We start from the raw sequence: 12,984 nt of genomic DNA, 5'->3' as shown, positions 1-12,984 counted from the left end.
GGTTGCGCTGGGCAGGTACGTGCTACGTAGCCAGAGGATTTTCCAGCCAGGTGTGTATATATCAATTAAAAACTCCTTTTTTTTTTTTTTCCACCACTGAGAGAGAGAAAATATTTTCTTTATTGTTGCAGTCGCGGTTTAGCAAACGGATCTACCTTTAAATTGGTTTTGGTGCCATCCAGCCCCGCTCCTGGGCAATATTTGCTAAATGGTTAACTCCGGTATTGGCAGGTTTTGCACTGGGAATTACAGCAATTAGTTTGAAGGTGGCACACAAGTTTATTCGACGTGATGAGACGAGTGGACATTGCAAACCCGCACTTTTATCGCCTTAGACACATGATACGCGTTACGGCTGAGCGGTTCATCTGCTCGGCGTAAGATCAGGAGAAGAGCATCGTTTGCAGCGCTGATACGCTGGTAATGTCCATGTCAAGGTGGTATGAGATATCTTGGTACCCTGCTTGCTGACAAAGACAAAAGCATTGCATCAGCACGCTGCTGCGAGTCAGCAATCTGTCTAAAAGCTGGGGATATCGATTGAAATTCAACTTTGGCTACCGAGCCTACACCAATAAATGGCTTTTTCCAGAGCATCCTCCTTTTTTTGGCCTGAAAGTCAGTACCCTTGAGCTTGTCTTCATTTCAGATGAAACATCTCAGGGCTGCTCGGGACTTATATTTCTTGCAGTTTGTGAATCTCAACTGCAAAATAACGTCGTTCTGTTCCAAACATTAAGTTCTTCCCCACCCCTCCTCATTCACATGCGTGTGCTAAAGCAAAGACAACATCACGGAGGGAACCGGAGGCTTAATTGTGAGCGCTTGTCTCTCTGGTAAACTCTGACCTTGACTTAGCATTAGCGCTCGGGAAAATTAAGTTAAGCAAAAACTTCATTCTTTTCCACAACAAAACATTAAGCCTGAGTTTTGCAGCGGTGTTGGAAATTTTAATCTGGTTGTCCTGCTGCTCAAAGCAACAAGGTATTACCTGAATTATGCGCTGCGGCGTGGGTGTTAACACTGATTATTTGTCAAAATGTGGGTAGTTTCTAAAGGAAGTTACGTGGGATAGTGTGTGTTTCTGTCTCTTGATGGGCTTTTACCAGGGTTATTTTTTTGGAAACAAGGCTTATGCTGTTTGCTTTCTCTCTCACACCAATTCCTGATCCCGTTGCCCCTTTCTGCCTGATTCAATGAAAGGATAAATATCTCAAAGATCCCACGTTCCCCCAAGTTTGGGGTTGTCATGTGCAGGGACGGGAGCTGGAATCGATGATCCTTGTCTCTTCCAACTCGGGACGTTCTACGATTCTGTAAAGTTTCACAGGATGCAAAAGGGAGAAGAAAGATGCTGTAAAAGTGAAGAAAACTCCAAATCTTGGAGCTCCCGCGGAGGAAAAAGATCCAACACTCCCGGTCCGATCGCAGCAGGCAGCGCAGGCTCGACCAGCAGCGATGCAGGGGTAGGAAATCCTATTTTTCTGCTTCCTCAGCTGCCTGTTTTGCTGGAGGAGGTGGATTCGATCACATTGGGGTAGCTCCTAGTTTTGTTAGCAAGCCCTTCTCTGAGATATTTCTGTTTCATCATTTTGCCTGAGCAGGTTTTCTGAGTTGTTTGGACACTGAACATTGGGCCGTATGGAAATGTAAATACAGAAATGATGTTTCTGTATTGCTGTTTTCTGCCTTATTTTTCATCCAGTCAGAACCGGGCTGGTTTTTAGATCAGTAGCACGTGTTTTCCTCACAGTTCAGCTGTAAATTTGCCTTCGTTTGCCTGAAACTTATCTACAGATTAACCAATTTTAGCGGCTTTGAGAGGTTTGAGACATCAGTGGAAACTAAGGAGCGCTGTGTCACTTTTATAGACTGTCCTCAAAATAATGAATTTAACTGCACCTTTCCAAGTGCCGCCACGAGCTCCAGACCCACTGCGCTTCCTTAACGAAGGAGAGAGGTGATAATTATCCCCAGGATGGTTATCAAACAGGAGTTCTTGTAGATAAATCATCCTGAGGAGGTTTGGGTAGGTACCGAAAATCACATTGGATGTTTTGATCCAGAAAGCCACTGTGCAAGCTGTTTATAGCGTCAAACAGAAGCATCTGCACGTCTTCCCCTAAAATCCTCTATTTTTCACGTCTCAAAGCCTTGTATTTGCTTATTTAGGGATCGTTCTCATTTTCTGGCCAGCATGCAGTTTCGCCTTCATTTCAAAATGAATCATAATTATTGATTTTGCTAGAAGAAGTTCAGGTGAGAATAATTGTAATTAACAGCTTGCAGGGAGCCGGTAGAGGGAGTTTGTGAGCCCCAAATCCCATTTATTGACAGCCCTGCAACATTTAAGGTGTTTTCAATAGAAGGGATAAATTTTAAGAGCAAACCTACATACAGTCCAGCTGATTCCTGCACCCAAGCAGAACAGTTTTCAAAACAGGCAAAATTTGGGTCTAAGTTACCAACATGACCTTTATGCATTTTGAGAACCCCAGCCTGGGGTGGATTTTTCAGACTTATTAATTTTCAGCTTCATTTCAGAGCGATTACTGAGGTTGTAGAGTTGGAGACGTGTGTGCGGAAGCCGGAATTTTTCTCGGGGAAACCCAAATAATATGGTGCCATGTGATGCCTGGCCCATCAGATCAGCTTTTTAATCAGAGAGTAAATTTATTTAATGCCCAGTGTGGTTAAATTTGGGGTTTATTGGCCACCAGCGTGCGCGTGAGTTCAAGAAGTACCTAAATAAGTGAAACAGCAGCTGCTTCTGTGCAGTTAGTGCCAGGTTTCAACAGGTTTTAAACAACTTAAACTCTTTAAAGGGTAGTAATCCGGTCAAATGAAACTGGGTAGTCTCTAAATCCCATTTCTTACGGATGCATTTGGGGGGTTTTGGCGATCTTGGCTTGTTTAGCGGCGTTCTGCAGGGTTACGTGGTGCCTTCGTTGTTTGGTTCTGGATTTGTTAATATTTTATGAAGCTTTTAGGCGAATTCTGAGATTTTTGTCCCGTTTATTCTGTTAGCAAGTCCAAATGATGGGTTTTGCTGCGTATACCTGAAGCGTGGTATCACTAAACTCATAAAATAAACAATAAATCCAGAATAAACCTCCGTTTTTCTTATTTTCAGTGCTTTTGTGGGAAGATAGATTAGGCAGAATTTATTTTTAGGTTGCTGTGCTGTTCATGCAATAAATCTTGCTGCATAATGTTATATTAGTACTTTGGGGTTTTTTTTCTGAAAGCTTAGAATAAAAATCAGCAGGAATATGTAAGATCTGAGGGTCGACTCATTGTTATTGGGCTGTGAGGGATTTCTGGTAACTCTAAACCTTTTTATTACAATAATACCAATTAAAATTCAGTCGTAACTGTGCTGTTTCATTACAGTATGGCGCACGTTAAATGGCACTGTCAAATACAGTCACGTAATTTTGAATTCCTCTCTTAAACCTATATAAAAAATACCGGTTTAACACGCGAAACACGTGGCAGGGAGGTCAGACTGGAAGTTTTCTATTTGAATTTTCAAACTTGCGGATGGAATGTAGGCAAACTTTATTTTCATGGGTGAAGCTGGGTCTTATATGGAAGAAAAAAACCTGCAATTTCCTATTGAGAGGCAGCTGAAAGGAAAAGCTGCACTTCAAAGAACTTGGAATCGCCTGTTTTGCCGGGATAAGAACCAAAACGCGGTGCAGGTGTCGCCGAGGTCTCGCCCGTTCATCTGGGCACGATGCTCAACGGCAGCACAGACGGGATATTGCTCATCCTTCCGCTTCCCGCAGCCTTTGTTTTCTTATTTTTTGACTAAAATCTGCTTTTTTTCCCCCCGTTGTTGAACTTGTCTAACAGCTGATTTTTCAAATGGGGCAGTTTGGAGGACTGGGAGCATCTTTTTATTTCACAGCGTTGATCCCGAATCCCGTGGCTCCAGCAGACCTTTCACTCCCTTATTTTTATGGAGTAAGGTGCTTCTACCTGGGAAATAATGCTTTATTTTGCCTCTTATATGGCTAGAAAAGGGCTCAGGGCTTTTGCAGGGCAAGTGGTAGGAGGAAAAAATGAATTGGAGAGGGAGAAGCTGCCACCCAAGTCCTTGATGGCACAGCTGCACCAGACAAATAATAAAATATCGCGCAAAAATAATCCTTCCGAATACAGATAAGAACTTTTTTCTGCAGAGTTCCCTTCTCCTTCCAGCCCAAACAACCAGCCAGAGCTGGGGCCTTTTAGACACCTTTAGTATTTTTATTTTTTTAATTATTTTTTTTTCCCCTGGGTGCGAACATCGCTTTTACAATTACGCTCGGCGAGATGATTTTTTGCGGCGAAAATGAGCATTCCCTTATGACTAATGTGCTCTGACTCAGGACTATTACACGGCCTCTTATTTTCATTCAAGAACTTTCCCTTGGAGGCTTTTTTTTTTTTTCGCCTAAAATCTGTTGACTTTAGTTTTTTCTTAAGGAAAAAAAAAAAAGCCAAGTCAAAAACCCTGTGAGTTCAAGCACTTCTTAACACAGCTGAGAAGAGGAGGGAGCTCAGGATGGGAACCACCGATGAATTGGGCTCCGTGGGACTGCAAAAGGTACCTGCAGGTAGGAAAATCTTGGCTCCAGAGGCGTTTTGCAGGATCAGTGCCCAACGTCGCTACCGGGATTCAAAAAGTCCTTAAACCTGGTGAGGTTTTTCTGCCTCCATTTTGATATTTTTCATCTGTTTGTTCCGCTGCAGCGAATAATTAACTTGAGCAGAATAAATAGCAGGTTCTGAAATAATTTGGGGAAGGGAGAAAGGGAAGATTGAAGCGCTCAGAAAGGAGTTATCAAATGTTTCGCCAGCTGGCAGAGATGCAGTTTTTAGGCCGGGCCGGGCAGATTTGATCAGCAGAGCTCTGTTTCCATTGCCCTTCGAGCGTTGCTTTATGTTTTATTTTAAGCAGCTGCGCTTCCTCCTCGCCGGGGCTTCGGGCTGATTTCTGAACGCCACGAAACGTTCCTGCTGCCGGAATATAAACGCAATTCTCCGAGAGCAGGAGGGTGCAAAATATAAGGTGATGCTTCGAGGGGCTGGCATTGGCCTTCGCAGCGACGTGTGTGAGCAGAAAAGGGACTCCTTGATCTGTCCTAGTGAGTTAATTGAATTACACGTACTTTTGGACAAGATACAACTGCTTAAATCCCTTTACTGCGGCTTTTTGAGCTCTCATTTTAGCCTGTGTGCACACTGAAAGCCAGCTCGGTGCAAGCAGAGAGCGCCTGGAGAGCCAGGAGGAGTGAGAAAGCACCTTCTGCATCCCCCACAATGCAAACAGGACCGAAACGCTGCGTTCCGCTTGTCAGATAATGAGTAAAAACACTGCAATGGGATTTTCTCTTGTGAATCTGCAGAATAATGGGTAATAGGAGCTGGCTGGGATGCTTCAGCTCTCTTGTCACTGACTGCCTGGGTTTATTTTTCCTTTTTTGATGTCAGAGCAGGGTTATAGGACGAGGCTTTGGCTGTTTTGCCATCCGGGGGTGGTTATTCCCGTGCCGTAAGAGCAAAATCTGCGTCCGTGGCAGGTCAAGCTTGAAGGGTTGTTTTGACAGCAACTTGCCTTTTGGGAGTCGAGTTTATCGCTGGGCTTATTCTCCTTTAGAAAAATAACACAGTGTGGGCGTGAAAACTTCCTTGAGCTCAAACATTTAGAAAACGAGGGTCTAGCAAAGTAGATGCGTTTGAATATTTATAATATTACGAAGTGGTCTGGTGAGACCAGACAAAACTCAGCGCAGCTTCTCCAGCCTCACGTGCTGTTGGGAGGGGGTTTCCCTGCTCCTCCTGCCTTTTTAAAATAGACCTTAAAGATGTTTCTCTAACCCCGAAGCTGTTTTATGCCTGTGATTAACCTGCTGTGTTGTGTTATTCCCCAAGCCCGCTCCAGAGGATGAAAATTACAATTTAATAATTGAAAAATAAACCAAAACCCTTTGCTAGCCAGGTGTTCCCTCCTGTGCTTCTCAGCTGAATTCCTCCAGCAGGTTTTGGACATTATTTAAAGGGTAAATAAAAGCTGTTGAGAAACACACATAATCTTGGCTTCTAAACCTTAAAACCACAACAGATGCCTCGTGCGAACCCATCGAGCCGAGGCATATGGTCAGCATTGTCACCTGCGAGTGTCCCCGTGTACCTGAGCTGGTTGGAAATGAAACGCGCTTCGGTTTGGTTTTTCGGCACGTTTTTAGGGTGTGAAACTGCTCTGTTTTCCCAAACTGCGAGACAGGGACCGACCCTCCAGGAAAACTGCGTCCCAAGGTTGGAATTCCAGGAGCCTTTCCGCGTCGAGATGGAAATCAGCACATCCACTTCACAACCATAGGTGCTTTTGCCTGGAAAAGACCCAACCTTCTGGCTTTTAATTTTTTTTTTTTTTTCTTTTTAGTTTCCCATTTCTTAATCTGGGGGAATTTGCACATTATCTGCTGTGTAATGCAGTTTACTGGCGCTGATGTTGAAGCGTTTGGGTTTCAGCCTTTCCCTGTCACAACATTGACTCTGAGAAGGATTTCTGACACAGGGAAAACATGCCGAGCATCTGTTAGGCTGATAACTCTCATTTTCGTGTGGTTTCCACCCAAGATTGACAGCCCCATGGATTTTCTGAAGCTACTTCATCAGGGAACCTGACAAAAGCAGAGAGTAATGCTGTCAAACGTCATTTTTCTGAGCATGAATTAGTTGTCATGGCAAGATTTTCTGCTCCGCGTCTCCGCTATTCCCATGGCTCTCGGGATGGGAAAAGCCTGGGTTCAGCTGGGGAAGATGGTAGAGTTTGCATTGCTGGGAGCTTATCACAGTTTCATTTAGTCCCTTCAATTCTTTCCAGCCATCTTTTCTGCGATACTAAGAGCTCAGTAAAAATAAGTTACTATAGTTTATGACCAACGTGGTGGTATTTAACTTGCATATTGGACAAAAAGCTGTGTCTTGTCTCATCCTGGTGAGTTATTTTGGTTTGAGCTATCGGCGAAGGTATAATCATGGAGAAGTCGCTTCCCTTGGTCTTCACCAAGTGACGTTGGAGGGGAAAAAATATCATGACGGTCCCCGAAACGGGTCGGCTGCTTCCTAGAAAATAGAGTCCGGGGATTTGTTTTGCAGCGATGGGCATGGGTTTAAGTGCAGGCCATGCCAGCTGGCCCAACTGGACACAGCCACTCGTTAAGATGGATTTATTGCGTGATATATTCCTGTCATCGGTACGTTACCTTCTACTTAAGATGTTCTGAATAGCTGGAGATACAATATTCGCTATTCCAGCCTTTCATCGGCAGTAAATCCTGTGGGGGTTGTTTCTTTCCTCACCTAGTATGTGTGCAAATGTTTAATTTTTTATTTTTAAAAAGGGGGTGTTAAGGGAGAATGGGACAGGGATTTTTTTGTTGAGAAGTGGCTTGGGGTAAAGCAGGTTCGCTGGCCAAACTGGTTTCGCAGGGAAGGAGGGGCTGCAAAGCTGTCACTCCCATTCCAGCTCGCCTTGGGTTGCTCTCGATTCGGTGGGGATCCCTTTCCCCGTCACCACAAACCAGCCGGGACCACCAGCGCGGCACCATGACACCTCCTCCTGTTCGAGCGGCTGCAATTCCTCCGACGGGTTTATCGTTTTCCTCTCTCTGGTACCGCCCGTAGGCGATTGTAGGGCTGCAAGAAGTGAAGAAACATTCTGGGAAAACGTTGTGCTGATGGAGGACGCCTCGTTCCTAAATTGCGTGCGGCGTCCTTCGAATCAAAGCTTTGCGCAAACCACATCCTCAACTCGCACTTTGCTGGAGCAGACCTCGATGCAGAGGCATTTCTGATGCTCTTAATTTCCTTTGTGACCTTATTGTTGTTTTGTTTTTTTCCCCTGCTCGGTGAAGCTGTGAAGTGGAATGCCATGGCCAGCTCCTCGGACAGCGAAGATGATGGTTTCATGGCCGTGGATCCAGAAGACGCCGCGGTGGAAGGGACGATGGAGCAAGATGATGAGCCGCACGCTGAGCTGGAGCTCGAGGAGACCAGGCACAACAGATCGATGTTGGAGCTGCCAGAAGAGGTTTTGGAATATATCCTCTCTTTCCTTTCGCCCTATCAGGAGCACAAAACCGCTGCCCTTGTCTGCAAACAGTGGTATCGACTAATCAAAGGTACAAACAGCTGTCATTAGAGTGCTTGTTTTTTAATTGTGGGAACACAGATTTGTATCCCAGCTTTGGTTTAGCTTCACCTCTTGTTTTCCCCTCAAATTCAGAAATTTGATTTTTGCAAAATGCCAGAAAAATAGCTACAGCCGTCAGGTCGCTTCCTCTGCTCGAGGTGTTGCTAATAACGATGCAGAATTAAACCCCTCTGCTTTTTTTTGAAGTATAAAAGAGTGAAACCCCAAAACCCCCATGACAGAGCCATTCATGTTGCTTTTGAACGCTCCCCGTGCGCTGTTGACCTTGTATTCACGCTTCCACCCCACAGACACCGGCATCCCGTGTCTAATACGGCTCTAATTGTGCTTCGTTTGCATCTTGCTCAGTAATTAATGTTCCTGAAGCTTATGCTTTTGGCTGGCAACAAACCCATGCCTGGTTCTTACAGCTCTGCTGGAGATAAGTGGTATATAAAATCTACATTAATAGAGATCTACGTATTCAGACTTCCTGAAAGAGTAGCCCTGAGATACAGATACTTTGCCTCCATGCAACATTAATTCTGAAGGCTCATGGGGATATTTTAATGCTAAATATAGACGATACAACAACTAGATAGGTAAAATTTGGATGAGGATACAAGCAAAACTCTCTGCTTCAGTATTTTTTTAATACATTGGGTGGTTTCTGTTGGGGACCTGCGTTTTGATTACGAGCTTCATTAAAAAACATGCAGTTTGGGAGGAGACCACAGTTAAATCTGTAGGAAATGAGGTGCGGGGATAACTTTTTCCTTCTGGAAAACGCCAAGCGGGTGTCGGATGAGAAACGCCTTTGGCAGGCGCGTGGGGTGATGTCTCATTTGTGGACTTCTCTGCACACATGAAAGCATCGCTCGGATTCCAGGCATTTTCTGCCTTGCCCAGCATTTAACAGGCTGGAGGTAAAAGAAGACACGGCGAGCGTTGCACAAAATCACTCATTTTTTGCATAATTTTTGGTGAGCACCAGCCCGCGCCCCTGTTTTAGAGGGTTTTTCAAGCGTCTGCAGCCCTTGAGTCACCGCTCGGCTGCGCTTTCTCACGCGTGCTTGTTCCTGGCGTGTCCTTAAGAGATGCAAAGGATGCAGCTGGAGCTGTACCTGGTGATTCACCCCAAAAACTGTGGGAAACATCCCCAGAGCGGGGGGATGAGGAGTCCAAGGTGTCCGAATCTCAGGTCTCGGGGGGTGAGTGGTGCTCCGTGCCATTTTTGCAGCAATTATAGGGAAAAAAAAAAAAAAAGGCGGGGGGAGTGTAATCGCCAACTTGCCACAAAGCAGAGAGGTCACTTGAGGTAAACGCTTGGTTTGTTTTCTTCTGGCTAATTTTTCCTGTTTGCCAGGATACATCTGCTATGAAATCCTATAGTTCGGGTTACACTTCCCGCATGCTTCTTGGGGACCAGCTGCTTGAGGACCCCGGGCTTCATTTAAAAATAAAATAAAATAAAAACTTCCTGCTTTCTATCCCAGAGTGTGATTTGATTTCTTGCTGGAGGTGTTCCTGGCACGGGGTTTTCAATAAGCAAATCCTTGGGAAAAAATCTTGGCAGGTTGTGGCATCCCCATAGCGTAGCGGATGCCACCGAGCATCTGCGGTTGTAAATCTTCACCAGACCCCTTTTTTTTTTACCACCAGGAGCCATCTCTGGCCCCTCTCGGCACAAACGCAGACACGGGTTGTCCCGTACAGAGAATTAATCACAGCGCTGGGGCTGCCCCGCTCCATTGTCGGCCAGATCCTCTCCCTCACGTGGCTAAGGAGGAATATTTTCACCTAAAACACGCTGGCTTTGATCACCAGTGTCTCCTCTCATGTTTATTTTAGGCTTCTGTGCAATAACTGAGCTCTTAAAAATTCATTATTGCTCATTATTTGTCCTCTAAGGTCCATTAAGGGAAGGGCAGTGGCTCCTTTGAGGGTGCGATGAGGGGACAGCAGAGGAGACTGAAAAGCAGCTTTGCAAAGGCATCACTCGCACTTATCTTTCACTAAAGCTTTGCTTTATGAAGCCAGAGCCGATGGATATCGGAAATGTAGCGAATAGGTTCGGCGAACGTTGCCAATTTGCACAGTCCCCCTTCTTTATTCTCTTTAATCCTCTGAATTTCCACCTGAATATTTCTAATCTAAATACAGGGCTTCTTTATAATTGCTCTCAGGCTGCTGTGCATGCAGTTTGTTCCCCATGTGCCCCAAATTTTGCTGACATCGTGGGTTTTGTTTTATTTTGTCCCTTAGGTGTGGCCCATCAGTGTTATCACGGCTTTATCAAAGCAGTGCAAGAAGGAAACATTCAGTGGGAGAGTCGCACGTACCCCTACCCCGGCACCCCCATCACGCAACGCTTCTCGCACAGTAAGTAGCTGCCGCGAAAAGCTCCGATCGCCCCATTCCAGCTCCAATTTGCGATAGGAACCTGCAAATGAGGGGTTTACGCTGCATCGCTTGGGATCGAGCAGCATCGCGCGTCCCCATCACTGCGGCAGTTTCAACCGATCTGTGTTAAACGTGGTTCTGCCAACTCAAACGCTTTGCACAAAAATAGCGATTCGGTAGCTGCTCGTGGTGGTTATTGGCTCCTTGCTCCTTGGAAATGTTAATTAATCGGAGCTTGGGTAGGATTTTTGCATTCTGGTTTTGCAAATCTTCCACGCAGGCTCCTTTCCGCAGCTCTCCATCTAGTCTGAGCTTTGTGTCCCTTTGCTAAAACCTCACTTAGCCACTGGACTCGAATCGTTAGCGTCAAAACCAATGAGTTTGCATCCCTGCGGCGCGCGGGGACGTAGGCTGGCTGCTTTCACAGCACATCATCATCTTCGTCTGGGAGTAATACAATTATGAGGAGGCTGAGCATGTCTTCAAAATAAAACACGGAGCTGCATGTGAGAAGCATTGAGGGAAGCGTATTTGCTGATAGAAGTAGCCATTCAGTCGACAATGCTGCTTAACCTGTGGGCGAATTTTTGCCCTGCTTCCAGGTTTCTGGAAGAGAATAGAAAAATGTTCCCGTTGAGGGAAAGACACTTAAATAAAACTTGTTATTTGCGCTTCAACAGCACCGGGCGGTCTCAGCCTGCTCTGCCAGGCGACGTGGTCAAATATGACGAAAATTCAGTCCTTGTGGCTTTTTTGCTGGGTCTGAGCCCTCGGGGAAGTGGTGATTCTTCCAGGGAGCAAATTTCATTTGTTTCTGAAGGTAAATAAGCGTGGGGTGAGCCGTGCGATCCCAAGAACGAGCAGGCGTTGAATTTGCATTATTCCCGAGTAATAATTTACGAGGCAACCAATGCGCAGCCTCCTGCCAAGACGAGTCCAGGAGACGCTGCGGGAAGCTCTGGCGAAGTCATTGTGCTCTTCAAAGATTCCCTTGTTCTCCTAAAAAATCAAAAAGACACCACCATTCACAGCTCAGTTTTAAGTAGACGTGTTAGTAAAGTGCTTATTAATGACTTGCAGATTTGGAGGGATTTTTCCCCACAATTTTTGCAGCCTTTTTGCAAACGGTTTGCTAGAAATTACCTGAAAAAGGCCGAAATATTGCACCAGGGACTCACTGCATGCACTTTAATTTATTCTGCTGCCCAGTGGGGGCTTCCTTGATCCAAAATTTGTTATTTTACTAAAGCCACTGCCCTCAGAGCGTGTAATCTGTATTAACCTCACTATTTGACAGTGTCTTGGCTCCGATCAGCCCTCAGTTGCTACAGAAGCGTTATTAATGCACTTTATGCACAGAAAGCTAATCTGGATTAACTTGTTTGCTGATTTAAAGTGATTTTTTTTTTTTTTTAAAGCATTTCTCCAGATCTGCGGTATCTGCTTTCCCTACAACAAAGTATTACGTGTTTGTGGGTAGATTCCGGGGTTAAACCAAAGCTACAAATCATCAAAAGCAAAAATTCAAATGGAATCTGTAAAGCTGTGACCTAGAATTCTAAGATGTAGTGAGCTGGGTGAAGTAAGAGCAGGAGAGAGTGAAGGAGGACTCACAAACCCCTTTTTTAGTTAAAAGCGGGTGATTTGCCAGGTTTTCTGGGAAGACGTCATCTACCAAGCACGAGTCATTTGAAGTAACAGATGACGGTAGCCAGCATCAAAGAAATGGTATGAGATTTATTAGAAATAACCCAGAAATGCTCACACGGAGCATAAAAGGACAAGCGAGAGAATTTTAAATCGTTGGAGGTCACTACGTTGCCTATCAGTTCTGAAGGGAGTATTGGAAAAACAGTTTGATAAGGAATAATTAATGGAAGTTATTGTTATCTCGCTGGGAGGGAGCATTTGGCAATGTCTTTGATCGTATGACTGATAACAAACTTTATGGATGAGCTGTAAGTTTTCTAAATTATTTGACTGAAGCTGCAGAACATCATAAAATATCAAAAATGCCATTTTTATTTTTTTATATCTAAACCTACGGGTTTGCCAGAGGAAAAACTCCACGCGGGGGTTTTAGAGCTGAACGCCAGGTATAATGTTTGCAGTCATCATCTAATTCTTTTTTTAAGCCCTAACGTACGAACCTACGAATCTCATAGCAGGGCGATGACTCATGTGGTTAAATAACCGGCCGCGTTCGGAAAGCGATGGCAGAAGGCGCAGGAATGCGACCGTTGTGCCAGGAATATCGATCTTTTGATGGAAGAGTGACTAAGTTTAAATACTGATTATTATTTTTTCCGTGCAGTCTGGGGAATGCGGCTCCAACATGATGAGTAATTAAAGCGATTTTGTGGGTTTACCCTGAGAGGCAAGGGAGAGGTAAG

At 44.9% G+C, this 12,984-nt stretch overlaps 1 protein-coding gene across 2 annotated transcripts in view; it reads left to right on the top strand.

The window, feature by feature from the left end:
- FBXO42 (F-box protein 42) overlaps positions 1 to 12,984 on the top strand; it is a 47,272-nt gene that overhangs the window by 5,655 nt on the left and 28,633 nt on the right. For both annotated transcript variants that reach the window (XM_065650025.1, XM_065650024.1), the window contains exons 2-3: positions 7,911 to 8,177; positions 10,454 to 10,570. In XM_065650025.1, the coding sequence (XP_065506097.1) occupies positions 7,928 to 8,177; positions 10,454 to 10,570 (367 nt within the window). In that variant the 5' untranslated portion in view covers positions 7,911 to 7,927. The remainder of the gene's footprint in view (positions 1 to 7,910; positions 8,178 to 10,453; positions 10,571 to 12,984) is intronic.

This window comes from Caloenas nicobarica, chromosome 22 (assembly GCF_036013445.1).
Source record: "Caloenas nicobarica isolate bCalNic1 chromosome 22, bCalNic1.hap1, whole genome shotgun sequence".
Taxonomy (NCBI): domain Eukaryota; kingdom Metazoa; phylum Chordata; class Aves; order Columbiformes; family Columbidae; genus Caloenas; species Caloenas nicobarica.
Note: the sequence above shows the minus strand (reverse complement) of the source record. Positions and strands in the feature narration are given on the sequence as shown.